Raw genomic sequence first — 27,230 nt, 5'->3', positions numbered from 1 at the left:
TTAGAATCGACGAAAAAAAATTACGGCGGAAAGCGAAGGGAGAAAAGTCATGGTTTTTTTTTATTAATCTGTTCGTTGCGCAGACTACATTACATTACATCGTCCAATTGCGCCCGGGCCCGTAAATCTTCAACCGCGACTAATATTATCATCTCTTCAATGCGCCGTTATTATTCCATAAAGTAAGTCGCCGCTGCTGCCGTCGCCGTCGCGCCGGTCATTTCCTTCGTGCCTTTCGCATGTTAATACATTAGCCGTCGTCCCGGGGTGCAATTTTCCCGCGCGAATGAGCATCCCTCACGTAGGATAACGTGGCAATCTCGCATAAATATCTGCGGGAAGTTTATTACGTCGATAATGCATACCGAGGGAATAAGGTGGAACTGTGAAAGCAAGGGCGGAGAAAAAGCTCGACTAATATCGGATGTATATCTCGACATTCTTCCTCCGAAGCTGAGCTTTTTTTCTAACTGGAATTCGTACTGGCGACGGTGCGATAGCAAAGGTGGGAGGGTTCGATGAACCAGAGAGAGATGCGCTCGGCCTCCAACGGCGACAGCCACAATCCGTTCATTTTACAAAATGCCATTATCGTGGCTCGGGCGCGCGGGTGGGTTCAGATAGCCATTGTGAGGATAACGATGCCGCCTCCGGATGACGAGTGCTATTGAATCACTCCGCCAATACAGCCGCGCTATCGCACTCATAGATCTGTCCGCCTGCGCGGGTAATACGAGTAATACAATAAATTGCCGTCGATACGACCTGGGGGATGACGATAAACCGGCGGCGTGTTCAATTAAAACCCCCAAAGCGGCCCATTTACCGAGGTAAAATTCATTTTAAGCGATACTTAGAATTCATCGCGCGCGCTGCACCCGGTTCGCTGATGTGTGCCACTCGAATAGTAGACCTTCGAGGAAATACCAGGATTCACTAAGTTACACAGCGTTACAGGAACTATAATCGATACTAATTAAACCGGCTTAATATTTTTCAGGCAATTATTTATATTGACGAAAAATGATAATTTTTATTAACGCATTTTAAAGAATTATTTTATACTCGTTGTTAATTAAATAATTTTGGAGAAATTAATTCTTCGTTTGTAAGCCAAACATCGCGATTCCTAAACTGCAATCGACGTGAGGGAACATTTGTCCCAAACAGAATTTCAAAGTTCGTCGAAGGGAGGGGTGATCGTGATCGTTGTTAGTCTTGTCGTTTCCGATGCGAGGAAGAAATTACTCTTACGAGGTCTATCTTAGAGTGGTCCCGCGCACACCACCAAGTACGAGAGTTATGTGTTAGCGTCCTATGAAAGGGCCCAAGTACCGAGCGGCAGCCAGGACCTGCTCCTTTCGGCCCTTGTCATTTGTCTTCCTCCGAGATAGAACCAAAGTTTCAAAGACCGCCCGAAGTCGCGTCCCGAGCGAGTAGCGGGGAAGCCGGCGTCTCCCTAAATTTTCACGCTTGCAGAATTAATGGCGGCGTCAGTTTGTAAAATCTTCGTTAACGTCGCGGACGAACGATATACGTCCCGATAGTTAGAATCGAGTAAATCGAACCGGTCGTACGTAATGGCGAGATAGATTCCAATTCTCTCCCGGTTCCCTGTCGCGAAAACGGAGAAAAATCAGCGGCACCCGTGCCTGTTTTATTTCTGAACTTTTTTCAAGCGCCGAGAATCAGCTTTGTAGCTCAGCGGTGTGAATCAAAAGTAATAAAAACTTTTCGCCGAATAATTAAATAACGATCTTGCAATCGTCCTTTGTTCCTAATCACTTTTAATCCGTCGGTTTCTGTAAATTTAATATTTAAAAATCCCTTCTATCTCCAGGCCGGCTCGTCTTTCAGGATAAAATATGAATACGAAATACGCATTCGGTACTTTTAACCATCTACTGCTGCGCTTCAACTTGCATTATTTAATTACACATAATCCCGCGGCTGTTTCCAGCTCGCGGAAACTATAATTGAAATATACTGCAAAAAGTAATTGTAAAGCAATCGTAAATTATCGCGTTGAATATTTTGCTCACAGCGCGAGTTATACATCGCGCTTTCTTATTAACCGTTGATTCTTGTACCTTAAGACATAAATTCAATAAGGAACTATAAATTAATATAAGTTAATATTAAAAAATAATTACTTAGATTAGATCAAATCGTGCAGCAGAAAACTTAAGGGATTGACGATAAGTAATCAGGCATTAGGGGCCAGGATATTTTTTTCAGGCTCGAACCCCGTAGGGATAACTGATCCTGTAGTCATTTAGGCTTATTGCTAGCAATTTCACAGACCCTAGTTGAATAATCGACAAATACCTCTATATATATATTTGCGCGTCATATATTTTTATATAAAAAAAAAAAAAAAAAGAAAAAACTACTTATACGTATTGCAATATCGTAATATAGTAATAATAATAATTATCATAATTAATTATTATTTCATTAATTACACTGGTAATTACTGAAGTAATAATAAAATAATTATTAGAATTAAATTAAGTAAGTAATTATCATTAAAATAAAGCTATTGAAATAACAGTGATCCAATTATTGAAACTACAAATCTCTGTATTACAATAACTGCGCTGGTTTAACTTTAAAATTGACTTACAATTTTACATCGATGTATTTAAAAAAGTAGGGCAAAATGTTCCTTTCGCGCGTTATCAAATTGGGGTTATTGAAATATGATGAAGGGAGACCCAGCGTAATTAGTCATATCGAGACTGCAACATCGATTTCCCAAGAGGCGACATGTTACGCTCATCAGGGAGAATCTCGATGGCACAAGCGGTTCCAGAAGAGTACAAGTGCGAGGTATCCCAACCCAAGATAGATGGACGCGCAAGTATGCCGTAGTTACGCGTCAAACGTTCGAGGATTTATGTGCGCGTAATAGAGTTTGGATATTCCCTCGCTCACATGTACTTCATTTAGTGGTAATTAAGACGATAAAGCGACCAATATTCCCCACAGTTAACCGCGAGTTTACTATGTTCAAAACTTTCTCAGCCTGTTCTTAATACGCGTTGAACTGGTTATATCAAGGTAGATCATAATTATTTTCATCTTAAACAAAATAGTACGAGATCTTTTTAATTTTTTTTTTTTTTTTTTTCCTTTAAAATATCATCTAAAATTTGTATAAACGGTTGACAAACTAATGCGGTTTCGTACAGATTTCGGTCGTTTATCAAGTTTTCGGTGCAGGTCTAACTGCGGACGCTAACTATTTTCGAAGCCCGCAGCCCAATTTACCGTTAACCCAAGGGGGCCATTACCAGCCACTCGAACTAGGAATAGTGATCAAAGTTTAATTGCACCCTTATCGTAAAGTTGTACCTGCTAACAAAGTCTACCTTACCCCCGCGAGAAGCGCTGATGACGAACTATTTACTTCATTGAGGCGTTAATATCCCCAATCTGTTAACCGACCTAATTATGATATACCTAGTGATTTTTCGTTCCATTTCAAAGTAATAAAGTTAATGATAAATATTTTAATTTTTTGAATAACAGTCAAAATAATAATTACGCATATTCTCATATTTACAGATTTTAAAATACTATAGCAACACGTAATTTATAATTTTAAAGATTTATTTTATAATAACGTGTAAAATTTTAATGGGGTATAAGTATTCACAATATCATATTGCATTGAGATAATGAATACAATAATTATATTACAATAATACAGTATCACATTAATTATTTATTGGTCCTGTACGACAAGTTACATACATCTTAAATGAATGTTAGCACAGAAGGTTCTCCGCGAAGTAGAAATATTAAATGCGATCTCTTGATAATACTTGCAACAAAATTTATACAGAAATTACGCTCGTTTATCGTCTTAATACTTATTACATAATCTCATTATAGTTTTTCCAAGTTATTTCGATTTGATAGAATTAAGAGTTATCGTGATTGATGATTTACACAAATCACAGAAATTCGCCTGGCAGTATTCATTTAGCTTCCTTTTCTATTGTATAAATTGATACATTAACCTATTTTAAACGTAATATATTTAATTATAAACAATTGTATGTATATAAAAGATAGAACCAAGGGACTCAAAAATATAATTTCTGAGTACATAGTACTCGAAATATCGTGCGCAGTGTCACTTAAGAAATTTAATATATATTTCATATTAATGATAAATCTCTCTCTTCTACCAATATGGTAAGAAGTAAAATCATAAAAATACAGTCGCGATATTATGAATCGTCATATGTAGTCATTCTTATATGTCTATCATTTATATGCCAGTCGTTTCTTCCATTTATTTAACTCGCTTTTGTTGTCTTTGGCGATAAATGTCGTTTACGGGTGGAGGCGGTAAATCTTCTTCCTCGCTATCGTCGCCACCCAAACGCGTTCGTCTGCGTTTAGATCCGATGCTTACGCCGTCGTTACTTTCGTCAACGATCCAATGTACAGATTTTGCGAGATCAAATAATTTGGTGTCACATCCATTATCCGCGATTGGCAAAGGAGCTGTAAATTTCAATTTTTTATAACGTGCCATATTTAAAGATAAAAAGTTATAAATATAATAATAAGTACCATGATCGGGTAATTGAATTCTACTAAAGACATCCATCAATAAATCAACAGCAACAAACGGGCCTCTAAAGCAGCCAGGTGGAGGTAGCATGGTACACAATTGAGCCGCGGCTGGGGGTAATGGGAATGAGCCACCTACGATACAATAATAAACACGATTATCTATAATTTCTTAATTATGTTTAATATAAGCGGCAATATTTAATTAATTACCTGGTACCGGATGTTCACCAGGCAAAGGATTCACTTTAGGTTTATATGGTATCATTTGCGATAAATCGGGTCTAGGTAAAGCAGCAATCGCTTCCTCTGGATCAGGTACGCGAGGTATAACTCCAATGGCGTTTCTAGCAACGCTAGAAACATCCATATATCCAATTGATTTCAACTCCATGGGAGTACACGGATACAAATCCAAAAATTTATATCTGTCTACTAATTGAGCAGTTTCTTTTCCTTCGAATTCTTTGATCTAATAGAAATAAATAATAATTTAGTAACTATGCATTACTTTTCGCATTGTAATAAGTATTTAAGAAAAATAGTAACCTTTTCTAATACTGCACTTCGTCTTTTCTCAACTTTGACAATACTAGCCAAATCGCCAATATTAGATTCGAATTCTAAAAAACGATTCCATATATCTCTGCAAAAAAAAAAAATTAAATATTAGTCAAACATAAATAATAATTTAGTTTGATTTACTTATCGCTATAATATTTTTAGCATAATGTATATACGTACACTGACTTTTCTGGCTCTAAGCTAGAGCCAGAAGACAATACTCTCTCAAATAAAACTCTTGTGTTATTATCCTCTGCAATAATATGCAAAATAATGTTAATAAAAATTCAGCAGGTTATTCATTTAAAGAACTCTACAATTATAGATTCTTACCGTTTAAATGTGACAAGTAATCTATGTAACAAAGAATATAATCCGGGTTATCTCCAAATTTCTTTAATCCTAATTCAAATATACGGAATGCTATGTTTTTATCTTTAGTGCAATAATATTCCATTAACGCAGCAGCAACGTAAACGTGATGTTTACATCTTGCATCCTCTCGAGCTCGTTTGAATACTGTTCTCGCAGATTTTATACCTTCAGCTCTTCTCGCAAATTTCATATATTGCACATATGCCTGTATAACAAAAATAAAAGAAGAAAAATTAGCATCTTATTAACGTAATTATTTTACTGCAAAAAAAAAAACATATATATATAAATGTATGCTAACCAAGGTAGGATCTATGTCAGGTATATCAAGAAACTTTTGATATATTTGATGCACTTTCTCGTATTTTACTCTACCCTCTTCGAAGTCTGCATGCGCAAAATATAACAACATATTCTTTGATAATAATGTGTTTGTTGCTCTCTCAAACATGGTAGCAGCCTCGTCGCTGAGATTTTTAGCCGCGTTCACGTCACCTTTTTCTGTCAATATCTTTGAACTCAATTCTAAAAAATGCGCCGCTTGATGCCACACTGCAGGATGATGACCCAAACATAAAAGACACTGTTCGATTGCAAACATTACTCTCCGGGCAACTAGCGACGTATCTTCCGTTCTTAGAGGATTACTGCGTTCCCATGCAATATATTTTTTCCATAATTCAACCTTAATAAAAATGCACGAAGTTGTAATTAATATTGAAAAGTTTGATTTAAAAAAGAATACAAAGAAGGTAAAGAGCACCTGTTTAACTTCTTCGGGATGACCAGTTGGAGGGATGCTGGGTGCACTCCGATTTAAACCTCTTGTAACTGCTTCCAATTCTTTCGCGACACGTCTTGCATTCATATAATCCCTAGATCTTTCGATAGCCATTTTCTCCGCAATTATTGGATTAATATTCTGCTCAAACGACATGTAATCTTTCCATAGTTGCTCCATGTTAATCATGGGATTAATAACACCTCGTTGATAAACCTGCAATATAATTCTCGTTAAGAATTATTTTTAAATAATTTAATACATTATTTTAATATTTATGATATTACCTTTCGTACTGCACTAATTTTCTGATTTTCTGCATATGATCCAACTGCTTCAACGCTCTTTAAAAACATAACGTAATCATTCCAAATGCTGTAAGAGTGTATGTCCATACCAATTTTATCCAGGGCGAAGTCATATGCTTGTGCCATTTTTTCTCTAAAAAGATATCACAATAATTTTTATCAAATTGTACAATTAACTTGATATCGATTGATATAAGTACATTTACCAAAATTACATATTTTGAAGCAAAATACTTTTGTATTAAATTTTTATATACTTACTTATACGTAGCTAAACTTGCTTTCGTTTCTTTGACATAAGAAAGATATAGTTTCCACAATTCAATATTTAAAATTTTCATGAGGCACCTTTGGAAAAGCTGTTAGACAAAAGAGACATTTTAGACACGTATTGTAGTAACTAAACACAGTAAATATTAGGTTTTATACAAGCTCTGTCCCAAAGGATTATATATATCTCTACCAAATTACTTACCCAAAGGCAAGTTTATTTATACACATAGTTAAACATTTCTAATATAAACCACGGGATAAATCGTACATGTATATCGTGGGAAGTAACAGGCAGAATTTATTACGAAAATTTTTAACGATACAGAGTCACTAATAACAACAGTTTGGGATAAATAATAATGCACCAATGCATCAATCGGGAATAGTTTATTATAGAAATATATGATATATTAGCAATGATGAGAAAAATATTAATATTCTGTATATAAAATATGTCTTTATATAATATAAAAAAAGCCCCACAAAATGAAAAGTTTATTTATTTTCTGCAAGTGGGGTCAACTTTGTAAAAACGAACCTATGTGGGATCCAGAAATGAATGATCCCAAGACATTATAAAAAAATTAAGACAACGTGAAGCAGCATAGAGTGATCGTGAAATTTCACAGTAATATTAAAAATATAGAGTAAGAAGTAAAGAAAAATAATTAAATTATTTAATTAAATATTTCATCACTTTATACTACTTCGAAAGGTTATCACACAATATTTGAGCTTTGTCCATCTGCGTTACATTTTCTCAAATATTGCTTAAAGGAAAGGTGTAGAGTGGAACTTTCACATTTGAATTCATGGTTGAATAAAACTACGTTATAAAATGTATTTCTCTATGCACTGTGATTTGATTGAGGATTTGATAGAATATAAATAGCTCGAATATCTTATTTATTAATCAATACTGTCCAATTTGCAAAAATTCTAATATTTAATCGGTTTGGTATTAATTTCGCGCATCTTAAGCAAAAATAAAAATATATTGCAGGAAGGAATATAAGGCTATTACATTCAGAAAGTTGTCTTCTTTGGACATTAAAATAGTAATTACTATTTTCAAACGAACTTTACCGTAAATGATATGAATAACGGTCAAAGAAAACAACCTCCCAAATATATAAAAAGATCAATTATTAATCAATGAAATAATTGGTTTGTGGTGAAAGTCTTTTTATTCACCTCACATAATATGCAAAGTGCTTAGAATCACATAATATGATAATATTTAGATGTTGCATGTTAGTAATACCCTAACGTTTTAGCCTGTTATACTACAACAAAACGAAATTGAACATTTATTTTGTAAAAACACCGCTCACGAGAATTAACTTTACAACGAAAAAAAAAAACGCGTTTTAATTAGTTAAGTTGATTAATAAGTTTTTATTTATTATAAGAGAAAATTATAAAGATATTCTAGATAACTGATCAAAGTTTTTATATTTTATATTAATGCATCATTTAATTATCTGTATAAAAACAACAGAATTTTCTATGTGTCACTTTAAATATTTTAAGGACTAGAGCTAATTTAATTAATAATGTATAAACATTTAAATTTATTTACACTAAACATATAAATTCATAGAATTAACATTAACATACCTTTTCCACCTTTTCAAAGTTCCGCATTTTTATCTAGAGAAACAAACAAGAATTTTAATGTATAACTTAATATTTTAACAAAAAATGGTTTTAAAATAGAAAAGTATATTTAAAAAAAAATCTAGTATTATGTTAAAAATTTATATAATTTATCTAGACAATTTCTATAATTACAATCTATAGAGTTATAATTATTACCTCTTGTTCGATATAAATTTTCCAATAACGTCCAGCTGATGGGAATACTGAAACGAGTTTCTCAAATACTGGTCTTACTTCTGCGATTGGTCTGTTTTGTGCTTCTCTTATAAGTATGCTCCATGCCTCCAAATCATATGGCGATTCGTCAACCGTTTTTTGTGCACGTTGCAGTTTTTCGTTTCCCCAATCCTGCAAAATTAATTTTCACACATATAATTTCAACAATTCACATATTAATTTATATTACATGTTTACTTTATCTATAGTACCGATCACAAGATTTCACAGACATGTAAATATAAACAATTCTTACAATTTTTATAAGTTTATAACTGAATATTACGCTTATTACCTTTCAAATAAGAAAGAAAGAAGATAGCCGAGTAAAATGAGAATAACTAAACGTGGACAAAGAAACAGATTTTACGCAATGCGATCGTGAGTACAGAAAATTATAGGTTATGGTCGATTCAGGCGGGTCCAGGGAACTCAGTGCTTACGTGGATATACTTACGAATTCCGTTTTGCTTTCCGTCATTTTATTTCCTGGCCGTAACCGGCACGCAAGACGCGTAAGTTTCGTAGATTAGTCACCTGTGAAAAAGAGAAATCGCGTCCCGAATGAAACGAACGAAACAAACACCAACGATTACCAGATGCAGCTGAATGGTGCACACGACACGGGAGTCACGGGACACGGGGACGGGAACGGAACGAAACGGAACACGGCGGCGGGTGCACAGCGATATATCGATACACGGCGAATCATAATGGCAGCTCCACGTGCTCATAGAGGGAAATTCGTAAACTAGAAATAATAAATTGAATTTTTTTAAAAGACTAAGAAAATTAATATTTTTAATAGAATTAATAAATATTCTTTTTGGGGAGTAAAGAAACAATTATTGATTATTCGCTTAAGCCGCTTATTCACAATAGCTCGAATTTTGCGGGAGGTATATTCAATCAATGGAATTATTAAATTCTTTATAGAGAAACTACAATTATAAAAATTAAAAAATTGAATTTTATTATTTGAACAAATAGTTTATTGAATAAAGATAAGCTTAATTATCAACTAAAACGATATTGGCGGCGGTATAGCAGACAGGTGATATAGTTTTAATATAATAAAATAATAAAAATTAAACATATTAGATTTTTTTTTAATGAAGCATATTCTGTACCAAAAATTAATGCAAAAAAACGCCCCCGGGTGGGCTCGAACCACCAACCTTTCGGTTAACAGCCGAACGCGCTAGCCGATTGCGCCACGGAGGCGTATAGATTCTAGGTCACGTTGTCTTGAAGATAAAGAACGACGGACGGTACGCACTGTTTAAAAAAGTAAACTTATACAGATAATGTTTTTGAAGAAATTTAACAAACTTTATTCAAATAATGTTTTTCTTTTTTTTTTTGTTTAAGAGAAACATTTTTTATATTACTCGTGGGAAAATAAATGGGAAGAAAAATCCTTTCTTAAGATATTCAGCGTTGATAAGTTAAAGTAGATAAGCCTATTGTACGTATAGCCGCGAGCTACCAAATGGTCGATTAAAACATCAATTTGCATTTAAGCGTAACTAACTCGACGCGGGACACTCATGTATGTGCTACATGCTAAGCACGCGCAGCTGATCGGACGTAGTCAATTACTACTTGCGCCTCGTACAAATTTCTACTTTGCATAGCGAAAGCGTCATTGTGTACATTAGAATGATGACGCCAGTGATATTAGCACTGGAAAGTTACTGCGAAAGGGATATACGTATTCGCATATTAATTAGAAGCGTGCGGTAATTATATTTGATACTTTTGACAAAAAACGAGAAGCACAACTTAAAAAAAAAAAAAAAAAGCCTCTCACGTGTTTTCAGCACCAAAATCAGACATTTAGACTATCGAACTCTAATCAGTTTTATTTAAAATTGAATGGAAGGCCCAGTCAATTATTACGTTGATATATATCGCGTATTAATTATGTGAACTGTTTATTTACGCTGCAGCTACGGCAACAAATTATGAAGGTCCCAAGAATCTTGTTAAATTAAGACAGTAGTCGGACGAGCAGCTAGGTGTCGATAATGAATCTCCGCGTTAATTAGCCTTCGGTCGGGCAAGGCGATAGGTAGTTCGTCGTGGCATACTGATATCTGCCTTCTTATACCAGTCCCCGGGCGAAGTAAAGCCTAACTGAAACGTCACGCCACTTGTTACTCGTTAGTGTGCACGATGCCATCTTTGGCGGGCGTGCGGCCCAGTTACCTCGCCTCCGGTAGCTCGGATCGATATCGGCACGACTGTGTAATTAACAATGTTCCTCGGCTCTTTACCCGTTTCACCGAGACGCGCCACGCTTCCCGACAGATTTTACGGCGAAGGCGCGCGATTGTTATCGGGATCGATCCGAAAACTTTCGTTAAACCGTAACAATCAACGCAGCCTTAAGATGCACCGTCAAGTGGAGGCGTTATCGCGTCGTTCGCTTCATATTTCCTCTTCTTATATACTCTGAATTTGAGAAATTAACGCAACGCACACGCGCTAGTGCCATTTCGCCGAGAACAAAGCGAAAAGAGTTAATGACGAAGTCAGGTGGAGTCTGCGTGTTCTCGCGGACAGGTCGCGCGTGCAGATCCCATCTGGAGCGTATCTCTCACGCGTCGACAGAGAGCTCTTCCATTACGCTGGGGCGGTGGTCCGTCGTTATATCTGGAACAGTCAAGTCTGCTGCGGCCGCTGATCTGATAGCCCCGGGATTTATGGCGACCCTGATGGTCCATTTAGCGCTGACGCGACTGGACGGGAGCATACCGAGGCGCGCATTCGCGTGTGTGCGCGCGACAATACGGAAATATCTTGTTAAAAACGGGTTGGGTAGGCTAGATTGAGCGATTTGATTGCATGCGCATGGATGCATCCGTTGCGCGAATTGACGAATTGTACGGCAAAGAAATATTCACTTCTCTTAGGCGGTAATCAGCTCGATGCAAGTCTTATACGGGCACAAGTCCCTGAGATTCGGCGACATAAATTCAAACTTGTACGAAAGTAGGTATTCATGTTCTGGAAAAACAATTTGATCGATCTCCCGTTTTCTAATAAACACGATATTTAACTAGTTAATCTTTCGTCATCAGAAAAAAAAAAGATTTTTTTCAAAGTTTAGAATAGCTCCAAATTCGTATATCGTCATGTAGCATTTATATTATTGCGATGCACGATGACGCAGTGACATTAACAACAATTTCTCGGCGCGGCGGCGAGCGTGCTTACCGCGGGCGATGTTTATTAAAGCGAGGCCCGGAAAAGGTGGGCGTTTTTCATAGATACGTCAGACGGGGTGATAAAATTTGCGGGATATATGGCTCGCTCGCGGATAAGTACTGACGGCGAACGTCTATCTAAAGATTCATGCGCGATGAACGTGGGACCAGCGTCAAGCGCCTTTAATTCATTAATAGCCGCGCAAATGATAATTGATATCGCGTAATTACCGGGCACGGGCAGCGTTAAAGTACGGAGTCGTCCGAGCGTGAAATACTCGGAGACGGGAGGGGGAGAAAAGCATCATAAATCGGTGACGTTTCGCGGCCTGATTATTGAAGTTTGACGAGGAGACGTGTGTTCGGTTTCCTTAAATATATCCGCTCCACATTAGCACAACTAGATTAGAGATCTATCAGGTTCGTATCTCGCAAACTTCGAAGGTTTCGTGCGATTGTTTCCCGAGTTTCCCGAGATCCTACGTTGAAATAAGTAGTTTTACGACTTCCCTTCAATTTCTTTCTAAATATGGCTTTTGAGGCGATCGTTGAACACTCAATGCTCTTTCTCTCCCTTTGCAATATCATCGCGCGTGTATATCTTAATATTTCTGCCGCGTTTAGAGCGAGCGCGTTCGCCTGGGAAATCGTCGAATAGGTGCAACGTTCTCGTAACCTTGAAGCCGTCGAAGTAACTGGATAAGGTAAAGGTAATAATCGCGGGCACGGTGGCATACGGGCCGCCTTTCTACATCACCGTAGTCGTGCCGGTGAACTGATTTCCCAGATAATTGTGCAATTGAATTTACCGAGCGACCTTGGCTACCGCAACGACGATGATATCATCACCGATTTAATTATCATTTATCGCCGTTTTTGATTTCAACGCGAATACCTTATACCACATTCAATGACTTAATAATAGCACTTGGGCATACCTATTATACTTTACTGCAACTTAGGTGTGTAGTATTTCGCAAACTTTTAAATATGTGTATTTTAACTGTGAAAGAGTACATTACGGTCCAACAGATGCCGGTACTAATTACAAACGGTAGTCATTAATAGTCAGGAACGTTACGCAAGCTTAATGTCGTGGACGAGCAATAATGACCCTGCCGCGATGTAAAAGTATTCAGTACCTTTGATGCTCCCCAGAGCGTTTGAGAGCCGCGAAATGCGTAAGGCGCATTTTACGACGGAGTTTCTTGCGTACGCGTATGTATATATTGCAACTGACACTGCATCACCAGCTGCCGTGGGAAACGTGACACGAGCTAGGCTCCTAAACCTGAAAAGCCGTTTCGAGACCGTAGATAGGGGTCGCCGGTCGGTAGCCGGTAGGAATTCACTATCTACTCGTAAGTGCAGTCGGTAGCTGTGCGCAATAAATTACTTATTTGCTTGTCACGAGGCATGTCGAAGCCAACGTTTTCCGTCATCGAGCCGTACGATGTTGCGCCAAGATATTAAATGGTGGAGCCGAGTAACTCTTTCCGCGACGTTTTTCAGGGCGTTGAAACGAGAACTATTAACGCTAATTAAATCATTAATCAATATCGCATTATGCGACAAATATATAAATTAACAAGCTTCCTACTTATCTGCAATTCTTTATATAAAAAAGCGTGTGAGTGAGCGTCACTCACCAATTTTTCAAGATAGGATAAATAATATAATGTAAATTTTTAATATGCAATGCGGCAAAAATTTTCCGTCCCACTTAAACAGACTGCGGACTGTCGGTTGTACATACTTTTAATATTTTCTTTAAATACAACCGGTGTGGTTAAAAATTTTTTATGCATTCCACATAATTTCCTTGAAAGAAATATATATTAAAGCAAATGCATATAAAAATATATAAGTATACATAAAATATATGTAATAAGACAATTAAATAAAGAATTTGTAAAAAAAAGCATGCGACTTGCCAATTTGCATGAGCTTCATCGGAGTTGTACAGTTCTGCCGGTGACTGTAACATAAAATGAAACATATTAATGTAGACATATTAGTATTTAAATTAATGTAAAGGTAAAGCTTTATTTTTATAAAGATTTTATAAAAAAGAATTAATTCTCACCTAAAAGTTGCTCCGCAGATGCATAATGCCCTTCCTGGGCCTTCTCCTCCTCTCAGGATTAAATTTATGAAAATGCATTCAAGGTGTATTGACTTAAGATTAACGTTGTGCGAATATGAAAGTTTGGTTGTCAGATTAAATATACATACATATATTTCGAGAAAATAATCCAAATGAATTTGACTTGCATCGATATCCGTGCGAAATCACTAAAAGATCAAATAAACATCTACGTGTTACAAATCGCACATTTATCTCCGGGAATATATAATTATATCCCTCTAATGCTACATGATTAGTATAGGTATCGAATGTGCGAGGCTTTACGGTCAATATGTTATCTACGGTTAAATCGCCGCTGTCTTTAATCAAGTAGCTCGGCGATTCATTACGCTGCGCATTCACGTGCACTTGTAATTCCGCTTTGCAACATTTTATAAGATTGTTAATCTGCATCGAATCGTATCGTAAAGATCGCCAGATATGACAGCTGCTACGGCAATAGCATACAATTTCCGCAATGCTGCGTCACGCAAATACTACATATTATGCATGCCCGCCTTCTGCAAATAGACCCGTTGTCTCACTGGAGTCTAGGTGCTTGAACTAAATGATAAAGACAGGGTAGTGGCGAGCACAAGAATATAATTAAATTGTTCAGATGCTGAGAAAAAAGTGTAAAATAAATTGGTCGTTCCTTGAAATGTCGTGGATTAATAATAATATTGTTTAAGGATTTAAAGATCGTTTAAATAATGAGGATTACGTAGTTGAATAGTAAGTACGGCTAGTTATTTCTGGATATTATTAAATATATATTTTTGAAACAGACCAAACGCGCTTTTTAAATCGTTAGGTATTGCGAATAGTTCACGAATTTATAAAAGATAACGAAAGCATTTGAATAAATACAAGTCCGATTTTTAAAAGGTTCTCCAACGATCCGGGAACTATATACGATATCGTCGTAATTATTATAATTGATGTAAATGCTTTCATAATTGCTATTCGCAACGGTTAGTGCGAGATATTTAACATTACGAGACCAATAAAAGATACCTCAACGTCATCAATCCTCTATAATTAAATTAGTGTCTCATTACGTTCTCACGTTTGTAAAAATCGGACTTTCCACGGGAGCAGTGCGTTTGAAAACTTGTTCGTTCCGCAATCGCAATCGCGTCTCTTCCGTTTTGCGTACTATTTTTCTTTTTCTCTTTTTTTTTTTTTTTTTTTTTTTTTTATGCTAAAGCGTTAAGGCACGTAAAATTAACCCGCTAAACGTAATAAGCGCCAGACCCTTTTACGAGCCACGGACGTTTTCGTAATTCACTTTCTAATGCGCGGCTAAAATTATATCGTCACTTTTACCAATGCAACCTCCGCTATCCCGTTCTCTTCTCCATGCGTACGATCGCGCGGGCACGCCGCATATGTGCTCATATGCGCTCATGATTTATAATGCATTTCGCAATGCCCGCAAAAAGACGATATAATATACTAATAATAGTTATGATTTTAACAATTATCTTATCGAAAGATAGAAACATAAGGAAGTTACCACAACTAATTATTAAATCATACGCAGCGACACTTATACGCCCCGTTGATCCTGAATCGAAATTTATTTTCCGTGATATGGCTGGGGTTACGCTGAGAAACGATAAGTAGACTTAACACCTTTAATGCAGTGGTCTCAAACACGATTCGGATTACGTGCCGCATATACAAATATGTATACACCTCGCACCCACTAATGATGACAAATATATATCCGCTCCGAGAGTACTACTCGCAATTAATAACGCTCGCGGACAACATTAGCCATTCGTTATGTTCAAGTGGATGTGCGTACTGGGTTATACGCAAACGTATATTTTATCGCGGTGGTAATCGCACGGCTTTACGCAGCGCGTACCCTTATTTGCAGGCAAACTAGTCCCGGAGCCGCGTAAGACCCCGCTCTTACGCGAAGATGCGACGCGACGTGTCAATTTATAATCGTCAAGAAATCACGGCGCGATTACTGTCGGAAAGATGTCTCATTACCGCCAAAAGATCAACGTGAGCCGATCGCACGAGATACATCCGTATCGCATTCGAATTTATTGCAATTTGATATGCCGCACAGTATAAAATTACATTTAAGACTATAATTATTAGGGGGAAAAAAAAGTTTAATTGAAGATGCTGAATGAATAGTAAAGATTAATATTCCAAGAACGTGCAATTAATAAGATTTGACGGTAAAGTCTTGTTTAGGCGTTGTGTTCATTAAATCGTAATTTAAGATTGAAGAATTGTTGAAATTGTAAGACCTGCGTGAAGTACACGCGCAAATATTTTACGTCCACCTTAAAGCGGTTACATCGTTTTCTAATACTAGCCAGTTATACTAGTCTAATAATAGCCGTCATTAATCGCGTAGTGACGCGGACGATGCATGGGATGCGATACGTACGTACGGTATGGCCACGAATACGAGTTTCTTGCGGTTACTACCATAAACGTATCTGTTGTTTTCTACGAATAATAAATATCACTTTCCTGCGATAATGTTCGCGTTAAAGAAGCTCGTCGCGGTATCGTTTATCTCATTTAACACAACCAGGTGCGCGTTGATATCCTGACGACTGTCGATCTGATTGGAAACATCGGAGATAAAGTTTATATGAGACGACCGCGTGGACAGCAAATCGAATTAAATTATTCGACGATATTATCGCATCCGAGCCACTCGTAATTTTTTTTTTTCCGGCGAAATATGCGAGGAGACTTGTCATGTCGTCATAGCTGATATCCAAGATTGCGTCTCGACTCAAGAGAATTCCACCATAGACTGAGATCAGCACGGCAGCGGTATTCCGCTTAAGTTATGGCTTCGGTTATAGCCGCTGTTCGAACTACAAATTCTCCCGCAACGATGTATATAAGTATACATACATATATAAATATATATACATATATATACGGTAGGATTTGTACTTACCTAGTACGGAAACTACCTACAGCTTAGCAGAATGTCAGTGTGCAGAAAGGCTAGTTGCCGGGCGGGACAAATACACGGTTACCGCAGAGATATTGCGCCTTAAGGCCCAACGCACTCTGAAGAAAATAGCCTAATGATCGTATTGTGGTCGCCAGTTTGTCACAAAGCATCCCCGGTCGCTTAGTTGTCCGTAAATTTATTTGACGTTTTGTGCCCGTTAGAATTTATTTGCTCAAAGAAAAAAAAATAATAAAATAAAAGCGTGAGAAGATACATTCGTGGTTACACTAATTTATGAAATAATTTCTGCCTGATGACATGTGTTGATTCCAGAAATATTCGGTCGAAAAAATTGAAAAATAGCTGGTGGATAGGATTTCGTTGGAAAAAAAGTAGACGTTTAATTTTTTTTTTTTTTCGGTTTTAATGTCGTAACCCTGCCAAATACAATAATAATAGCAATAGAGTAGTAATTATAATAAGAATCGTAATAATGATAATGATAATAAGTATTATCTAAAATACGTAACCAACGCGTTTCGATAGTGTGATTATCGAGACAGATGCATGGCTGTATCACACACAGGACCAGCTCGGTGTTCCGCGTGTATGTACATCACACGTTTCTGCAATTCGATTGAACGGCGATATATATTTATTTCAATAAATCACGTCAGCCATGACCGTACCACCCGGATCTTACGATATAAGATTCACTTCCATAGTAGGAATCGCAAGTTTAATTATAATCAATATGCGCGTTCTCGGCCGCATTGAGCCGAATACTTTTAGGACTTTCTCGTACAAAAACGTCACCGGCGTTTACGATAATGTCGTATATAAATATATAATATATTTATATAATATAATTTTTTTTCGTGCGTAATATATATATTTCACTATTCATCTTTTCGCAGAATACAATAATTATACATTCTTCATTTCCTTTCGCTGCAATAAATAAATTATCCAAATCAAAGACATATATCGATAACAGTAATATGATTACAACCACATTTACAATATATCTATATATTTATCTCTCTCTCTCTATATATATATATAAATTTCTTTTTTTTATTTAACTAACGAACTCTTCTGTGCGCAGTATAGAGACCATCTTCAAGCGCCGCGTGGTATGATAGAAAATACCAAGTTAGCATATTACGCCTTTGTTTTTACAGTGATTCATAATAATATATTATTATTGATCTACATTTCTACGCAACATATACAATTATGCTTAAAAGGTAATAGTTAGTGACGCGCAAGTATTTCGCCCTTTTTCCAAATTTTAGCGACTCGCATCTTTTGCCAAAAAAAAAGTAATAATAATAATTTTAAAAAAATCATATTTACTGATATAATTTACCGACAATCTTATCTGTTATAAATCTTTTTTTTTGTCGATAGAATTAAAAAACAATAATTGCACATGGTTGTGATATTGCCATGGCTAGGAAAAAAATCACACACACACACACAAGTTTTATTGGCAGATTATCATAGAAGTTATTGAAGTATATGTATTGATTGGTGTATATTTATTTCTTACACGAAGCCATGCTGAAATTTGTGGTTCGGGCTACGCTGCGCGCATCGCAGTAATAAATCCGTGCGAGATCCGAGAGAGAATTACTGGCCCCCATTGATTATATTATTTAGATAGAATCACGCTATTCTAATCCGTCGATCCGTCAATCTGACGGCCATAAAGCGAAGGACTTTACATATACATACTATGTACACAGTTATTATTATTATTAATTTTTTTTTTTTTTTTTTTTAAGTGCTACCTTAAAGTCTAGTAGTTCCGTTTCGTCAAATTCGCGTAAAAGTCCATGTTGAAAACCTACAGACAGCGACGTGTTTCGCGTTGTAACCTGGTATAGAGATTATCATGCGACACTTGCATCTCGCTTTTAGTACTTTCGATAATATAAAAATAAAGAATATCTCTTGGTCGCCCATCGAGACACGTACCGCGGCGTTCTGGTATCTGGACGAAGGAAAGAAAACCGCCGAGAGAAAGGCGAAAGCAAGAGGTTTACCCTCTTGAAAATGGATAGATAAACTGATATGATGAACTATACGCTCGCTAGGTAAGGGAATTATGTGAATGATTTCGTTGATAGAAATTAATGTCAGATATAAACGGTAGGAATAGTCGTGATTAATTATTATATTCCTTCCGACTTATTTTCAGCTCACGAATTACTTTAGTTTATCAGACATCTGAGTTGTATTTATTTTACGCACATATTGTATTCTACAATATTACGCTTTTACATGTAGATATGAAAGCACCAAACCATGCGTATTATAAACGGATGATAAAAATAAATATATGCAACTGAAAAATATATAAGAATATATGCATATAAAAAGATGTGCTTTTAAATAGCTTATGCATTTCGCGCGGGATTGAGAAATAAAAATGATAGTAGAGAGATTTACACAACTATTCGTTAAGTGTTCTGAAGCACCATGCTTTTAGCGTACACAGCACTCGACGTAATCGTTCTTCGTTGAATAGCAAACGACACATATCGGGGAAAAAAAATAATAATAATACTAGAAAATCGTAAAAACTGATAAACGGTAATTTTTCTAAAATAACCTGCCGTCTTAAACTTTAAAAGCAACACTCGACTTTCTCTTGGACCGATCATATTGTTTCAAGAAAATGTTCGGAATACGGTATCTCGTATAAATAAAACAGGGGTCTTTCTTGAACTACCGATTTAATATCTTAGCCCTTCGCGTTGCCGACTTCCTCGAAATAAATTAAAATTTCGATAAAAAATTTTTTTTTATCGAATAACCGAATTTGAGATCATTGAATGCCATAGAAACGCGTGGAAAATATCGTCGAGCAAAGTAACGTTTCTTTCGAAGTCACCATCAAGATCGTAATCGACTCTTCGCGCGTATCGTGTATGCAAATCGCTGCATATTTGTTTTATTAATTTTTAGACCCAGATTTTCCGATGTGTGCCAAACATAAATGACCTACGTTCGAGACTTGGCGAGTCGCCGATGATTTCAAGTCCGCGATTGTGTAATCTCGATTAGTTAGCTGTCAGTTGACATATGTTAAGGCACTTGAAATGCTAATTTTCCTGGGCGGGGCCCTTTAAAGAAAATTCAGATATGAAGCTCGTATATTTATTTCCCTATCCATTCATCGTTTGCCTTCTATAAAGAATTGAATAGCCGTGCATTAACATAAGAAGTAAGTGCTGATCTATACTATATGCATATTTAGATAGATAGAAAAAGAGAACAGTAGAAAAGTAGAAACACTTGAATACGCCTAAAGCATAAAATTTTCTTGAAACAAAACATATTTTTTTAGCGTAGGAACGTGCATGCTCGGGGAATGTAAATTCATAATCCTTTCCTTTTTTTTTCTGGAATATCAAAATCCCTAATGGTATTAAAAAATTTCGCGCAAATTAGAATCAATGAACTCTCATGTTAATTGTAACAGGAATGTTCAATGAATCAACATCCTTATATTTTCGTAAAAAGGACGGCATTCAACGCACGCAATAGCGACGCTAATAGCTATTTCGAGCATTTTTTTTAAACCTAGCAATAACGATCGATGCCATGTCCCGCATGCAAATATAAAGATTCTGGTCGAATATGAGCAAATATTCTATGAAAATTTTACACGTTTCTACCGAATAATTTCTTTTTTATATTAAACATATAAGCACTTTTCAATATATATATATAATATATATTTATAACTATATTTCTAACTAATTATTTACTTTCCTAAATTTTAAAAAACTTTTATTGCATAAAAAAATTTGAAAAAGAAAAACTCAATAATTAAATTAAAATTATATAAATTAGCTGATTAAAAAAATGAAATAAGTGCATTTATATCGTAAAAATATAATCAACAATATCAATCACAAAACTATTAAAGCTAAATAACTTAGCTCAGAACGTTTAATATTTTTAATTAGTTTTCTTAAATATCGCAAAAGAGATTTAGATATTCCGTTAACATCTATAAGTATTCAGACAGTAATCTAAAATTTGAATGAAAAATATCCAAAGTCAAGGTGATGACATACGCCAGCACAAATATATCGTTATTTCCAAATGTTAGCATGCAATGGAATCTACAAAAAATATTAAGAACCAAGAGAATGTTCTCTACATGATAAAAACTACAACAAAAATTAATATATTCAATTATATGAAATGATATAGGACCAGTTATTTCGATCAACATTAAAAAAAAAGAAAAAAAAAAACAGAAGTCGACGTCGGTAATACGAGGTATGTCAATATCGCGTACGTTTGACGGAACTTCGTGTAAGCCGACGTGACGTCCAATTTGTAACTTCTGCAGAGAAGATACCATAAAGCGCGCCGAACTGGTCCTCCGGGCGAGGATTCGTAGGATCGGATTATGAAAGGTGTACAAGCACGAAGATTCGCGTGACTTAAGGCACTAACAGTAATACTTAAGGCCTAACGCAGCGTTCCCCTTCCTTAACATTAGAAGGCACTATCCCCTATCAGAGTACAACACGTAACAAATGTTAATTTATCGACCCTCGCATTAATCTTACACGCAGAGGTTTTCTCTTTAATGTTATAAACTGGCTCTAGCATATACTGGCATCGTGTTCCGTTGTCTCAACTGGCTTCATGATAGGTGTCCCAACTAACTTGAGCCGCACTCATACGGCGGCGTAAACGCGGTTTAAAGAAACAGTCTAATGCTACATCTGCCACCTACGCAGTGTATGTCGCGTTCCGCAAAGTTTTTCGAGATTATGTACATAATGTATTACGATATCAAGCGAGCGGGTTGAGATTTTCGTGCCCCTCCATTTACGAGCTCCGATTTGACACGCGTAACGAGCGACTTCGGGTATCTACAATTTCTAACAGCCAATCAATTTTCTTTTTTTTTTTTCCTTCAATTTTTTAAATTAAATATACATCGTCTATATATCACATTATGCAATTAATTCTATTACCATTTTCGTACTCTATTAAATCAAAATTATAAAAACTATAATATATAGGCTAATTGCTATCGACTAATTAATCCAATAGTGAACAGTTAAATAATTTTTAACATACGTGATTTAAATTGCACTTTGTGTTAATAAATCCGAAGTCGCTAATTCGATGTATCAAGACATCCTGACGTAATCATTACATGTAATCGAAAAGCCATAAAGAACGACATAAATATATATGAAAAATGAATCGTTCTTTTCGACAGTCAGCAGCACAGGGTACTTGAGCATATATTTCGGCGCCCTGTGGATATTTGTTGAGCTTGTTGTATTCAGGATGCCCATGTAAAAATGCGAAGTAACGTTTATCGCCTATCGTTTGCGTGTAAACGCGCACGTGCATCTGTCAGGATCGAAAATCTCAAGACGCGATAGAAAAGAATAATTTACTCGATTATGCTTCTTCCATTCCGTAAAACACAAAGTGTTAACGATGTCTTGTAGATTGCACCTTCCTACTTTGGCACCTTTACGCGCGGAATTTTGACAATTTTGCGAATTACGATTGAAAGAGGCCCTCCTCTTTTTTATGACTAAGACGAAATTTTGGAAAGCATCGCCCATATATAAAGATCAATGATATTGCTTGGTACATAATACTGGCTTCTGGCATGCCGACGTTTATATATCACGTTTCATTACTACGTAATAAAATGTTGATGATTGTCCGTCTCTAAACGCGAAATTCTTTGCGCATAATCGGAAAATTGCTCTATCAATGCTTTACGTAATGTCTATCAATCACGATTGTAATTTATTTAACTGAGCATGCTAAGTCCCAAGCTCCGTCACCGGAGTTTCGATATATATATATTTATATATATATATATATATTTTTTTTTTTTTAACTTACACATGCTAATCATTTATTTACCTTAATTAATTATTACTGGCTGTCTTCGCAATATATTCGATATATGGTGCTCTAGACTAGTTGAGCTGGCCTTAATTAAATGTATATATATATTTATATATATAAAAAAAAAGAAAACAAATTGGAAAATTGAACGAGTAAAAATTGGCTAAAAACACAGAAGAGAACGGATATATTAACGATACGTCTCGTCGTGCCGAATCTGTAGGCGATCTCGATCGCGCGAGCGATTCGTTTTTTTTTCTTAAAGTTGTCAAGTGTCGAACGTTAAAGATCGACAACTGATCAAACGATTATCTTTCCTTTCGCGATTATTCAACGCTCGCAATTCCGATACCGGTCCCGACTGCGCCTACGGTCTCGTTCGTTTCTGGTGAGATCCCGGTCGAAAGGCTTGCGAGAGACAGCACCGAGAGAATTCGGCCGACCGAAATCGATCGGCGTCGCGATTACTTAGCTTGCAATTAAGCGCTAAATCTAATGAACGCGGTTTGCTTCGTGAATTTATTTTCTCTTTTTCCTAGTTGTAGCCCGCCTGGCCGGCCGTGTCGAGGTTCGGAACGGGCCGGCTCGTGCCGCGGCTCTTCAGGTCCCAAATGTAAGACATATCATTTTTTTTTTCCGTCTAGGATCACTCGGAATCGCTATCCGATTGCCGAGAACCGTTCTCCAGCTCTCTATCATTTTCCTTCCGCCGATCGGCGTGCATGTTCTCTCGCGTCGCGCGGCTCTAAACGGTCCTCACCATCAGTGCCTCTTCATGTGGAGCGACAGGTGGTCGCTTCGCGAAAACGATCGCTGACAGAGATGGCACTTGAACGGCTTTTGGCCCGTGTGTTTGCGATAGTGCCGCGTCAGCTCGTCCGATCGTGCGAATTTCCACGTGCAGCCTTCCCACGTGCACTGGTACGGCTTTTCGCCTGCAACAGATAAATAAGACCATAAGAATATCTCGATGATAAGTTTTATTAAAACGGAGTAATAAATCGAACGGATCAGGTGGCAGGCTCGCGATCCCATTAAATTTGCGCACGGTTGAACCCGGGCAAGAGCCCGGCCAAGGGGACGACCGAGTTGGCCGTCTCTTTAGGTCCGATCACGTAGAAACCGTCGCGGTTTGATCGATATATCTGCGTGTTCGTCCCGCGAATCCCCCATGCGGCTCGAGCAAAAAGCCGCAGGTCATAAGTCACTGCGGGTCAAGACGAGAAGTATTATTACCGCGAGAGATCGGTTGAGTGAGGAGGGGAAGCGAGATCGATGCTTAACCCTTAATTTGGTATTTGCCCTTGCAAATGGCTGGTGTTAAGACACGGCCGGAACAATTATCGCGTCGTGGGGCGTGAGCCACCAAGTCGCGGTCTTCTCCTCCGACCGCAAGACGAGGTAGAGTTAACGCACATTTATTATTACGCATTACGGACGATTAATCTTTATAAATCGGACGTTTTAATTACCGCGGTGCACGACGAAGGGGGAGGCAGGATCGTCCGTGAGATCGTTTTAACGAGGAATCGCGCTTTTGGAATCCTCGCGGCAACTTCACGCGTAGATAGAGCAGTCGAGATATGCGGCAGCGAAGAGCCATTTCTCATCTACGAAAAAGAAACTTCTTCTATCTTTCGCCGCGATTTATTCCATTGTACCAACACCCAGATAACAATGATAGAATAACCGTCACAGAAAATGGATCGCCGTTTCTTACAGCTCGAGTGTGCCGCGGCTATGTTTAGAAAGAAAACCAGTCGTTCTAGAATATTAACGTTACCTTTTCGACGATACTGCGAGTCTAATTACCAAATGATAATTAACGAGGTAGGCCTGGAAGTCAGGGTAATTAGAGACGCGCGACTCGAGTGAACGGTAGGCTGTTTTTCCCTCCCCCCTCGCCCCCGATCACTCTCGATCCGAGTTGATTGGAAAGGATCGAGCTTTAGCCGGGCACAGATAATCGAGGACTGTCTTTCTTTCTCTTTCTTTCTCTCTGTCTACTTCTTCGCGGTGGATTTAAATCGGCCTTCTTAAACGTCTCAACGTCCATTGGGCGAATATTATTGCGCAACGCGTCGGGGATACGCGAAACAACTAATGACGTTGTGAAGGAAGGTGCTCCGCGCACTCACGATCGTTACGTAATAGTGAGTAATTAGTCCATTTACGAGCGGTGTGCACGTAATATCGGCCGATGGGCAACGTACGAGGGTCGCATTAGTTCTCCCGTTATTAATGCATTTCGATCGCACTTTTCTGCGTGGCTCCGCGCGTTTATTACGCCGTAGATTAACGTCGCGTTACCTACCCCCGCGTTCGCTCTTCCTTTCTTGTTGGTGCGTTACTTAATCACGAGGTTTGCGGGATTATATCTCGAGATAAAAAGAACAGTTCGATCAACTTGAGATTAAAAGGTAAAAAAAAAAAAGAAAAATTAGAATCGCGTCTTTTCCGTAAAGAAAGTCGAGCTGCTTGTGTCAAATTGCGTTTAATACTTTCTGTGTTATGACATCGTTGAACAGAATCAATAAATGAGGGATCTTGTACGTATAATATATTTTGCAAATCCGTTGTTAACTATCAGTTAACGAAGCTGTACGCTTCGAGACATTTGCAGCACGAGGCATATAATTATCACATCACAGCATGTGAGAAAGTCGTGCTAGGACGCATGGTTGAGCGACACGATGCGTGCTGGTAATGAGGAGCGAACTAACAGCTCTCGACTAGAACACTAGAAAAAAAAAAAGGGGGAAAAAATGATGAAGCGTGTCATTCATAGATGCAACGTTCATGTAATGTCAGTTTGAGACTATAATGAGACGCTGAACATCTCCTACGCACCTTGAAATTACACTGGTATCAAATAATTCATCTTGCATTTAGGCACACGATTAAATTCGCTTTGCTCATCAATGTATAACGCAAATCCCATTTTTTTTTCTTTTAATTCTAAAAATATTAAAAATAATTTTTTTTTTTCTGGTAAATAATAAATTACCGAGAAGATTATTATTATCTTATCATAATTCGTGAAATTACCCCCTTCGAAATTCGTACAAGGTGAACCAGCTACGAAAGTGAGCCCGGCTAAATGTATCGCGGTTAGAATTATGGGAAATTATTTGCAAAAAAAAGAAACGAAAGAAAAAGAAAGCAACGAGACGATTCGTAACGACCAGCGAGAACAATGCGGAGGAGCGTGCTCGTCAGGAAATCGTTAACCTAGCGAAGGTAATCGCAGCCTTCGGCATTAGTGCATACGTGCATTGTTAATAACAGGGTACTCGAAGCACTACCACTCCGTGGAGAAATCCACAAAGCGGACTGCCTGCGATCATCGGCGTATCCTTCGATACACGGAACCGATCGGCCGACGTTGTCCGGCTTACGCCAAGGCTAATTCGCCTTAATTAATACACGAAGTCTCACCAAACCTCCTCCTGTCTATCAAAGGTCACGCCAGTCGGCTGACACCGAGCCTATATTCCGATAGTTATGCACAGTGATTCTCAGCTTCGATCCTTTTATCATCTTATCATTTCGATATCCCGATCGTCTCGGATCAGTCGAGTCTTTTCGTTGTTACGCATAAATGTAATTATAGCGCAATCATAAATAATCACCGGACAATTCTCAAACACAGTAGAACTGATGGAAATAAATAACAATAATTATATCCCTCGAAAATTTAATTTTATTTTACGATACAGCTGTGGCGAGCAGGTGCATATCTAGCGTAATAATTGTAAGAAATAAAAATACTTTTATTAGAATTTAACATTTAACTTGGGATTTAAAAATAGGCAGAATGCGCCATTAATGACTGGCTGAATGCAGAATTCGAGCGCGTTGAGCGGAAACATTTCCCACGCTTACGGTAACAACTTATATATAAAGTTAATTGTAAATAAACTGAAATTTATATCGCTCCCATTTAATTACGGCTCGTTAAAAATTCTTTTGAGTCAATCAAAATCGTGGCTCGCGGAAAAAAAAAAGAAACCTCCGGCGTGAAAAATAACGATGCGTTTGAAAGAAGCGGCAGGCATTTCTTAACTCACGCGGAATCATCTTCAGCCGAGGGAAATGCGATAATTAGAGATACCCCGTAGATACACATGTTGGTGTGCGATTTCTCACAAGTAGATAAGGAATTTTATGTGTACGCTAATGGGCGTAGGAAACATCTCTCACCATATAATCGTGCAACGGCGATTTACCGTGCGCTCATAATGAGCTATGATTCTCC

The 27,230-nt window shown here is 37.3% G+C and overlaps 2 protein-coding genes, 1 long non-coding RNA gene and 1 other non-coding gene across 4 annotated transcripts in view; 1 reads left to right on the top strand and 3 right to left on the bottom strand.

Moving 5' to 3' along the window:
- Window positions 1–27,230, top strand: part of LOC139113146 (uncharacterized) — an 89,576-nt gene that overhangs the window by 56,084 nt on the left and 6,262 nt on the right. The gene's annotated exons all lie outside the window — the stretch shown is intronic.
- On the bottom strand, window positions 3,711–9,461 carry Su(f) (cleavage stimulation factor subunit su(f)). The gene is made up of 13 exons (XM_070669163.1): window positions 9,227–9,461; window positions 8,710–8,901; window positions 8,512–8,544; window positions 6,880–6,977; window positions 6,598–6,751; window positions 6,293–6,526; window positions 5,831–6,214; window positions 5,488–5,734; window positions 5,335–5,407; window positions 5,140–5,236; window positions 4,804–5,062; window positions 4,591–4,725; window positions 3,711–4,521 (listed from the first exon to the last, which is right to left on the bottom strand). The coding sequence occupies exons 1-13, from the start codon at window positions 9,248–9,250 to the stop codon at window positions 4,307–4,309; spliced, it is 2,145 nt and encodes a 714-aa protein (XP_070525264.1). The 5' UTR covers window positions 9,251–9,461; the 3' UTR covers window positions 3,711–4,306.
- Window positions 9,920–9,993, bottom strand: Trnan-guu (transfer RNA asparagine (anticodon GUU)). The gene has a single exon. It is a non-coding gene; the product is annotated as a tRNA-Asn (tRNA).
- The window catches only part of LOC139113145 (Krueppel-like factor 3), a 248,051-nt gene continuing 235,736 nt past the window's right edge, over window positions 14,916–27,230 (bottom strand). Inside the window, exon 7 of the mRNA XM_070674078.1 lies at window positions 14,916–23,907. Coding sequence (XP_070530179.1) covers window positions 23,735–23,907 — 173 coding nt within the window. The 3' untranslated portion in view covers window positions 14,916–23,734. The remainder of the gene's footprint in view (window positions 23,908–27,230) is intronic.

The sequence above is a fragment of the Cardiocondyla obscurior genome, linkage group LG02 (assembly GCF_019399895.1).
Source record: "Cardiocondyla obscurior isolate alpha-2009 linkage group LG02, Cobs3.1, whole genome shotgun sequence".
In the NCBI taxonomy this organism is placed as follows: Eukaryota; Metazoa; Arthropoda; class Insecta; order Hymenoptera; family Formicidae; genus Cardiocondyla; species Cardiocondyla obscurior.
The sequence above is the reverse complement of the archived record's forward strand: the minus strand, read 5'-3'. Positions and strand labels throughout refer to the sequence as shown.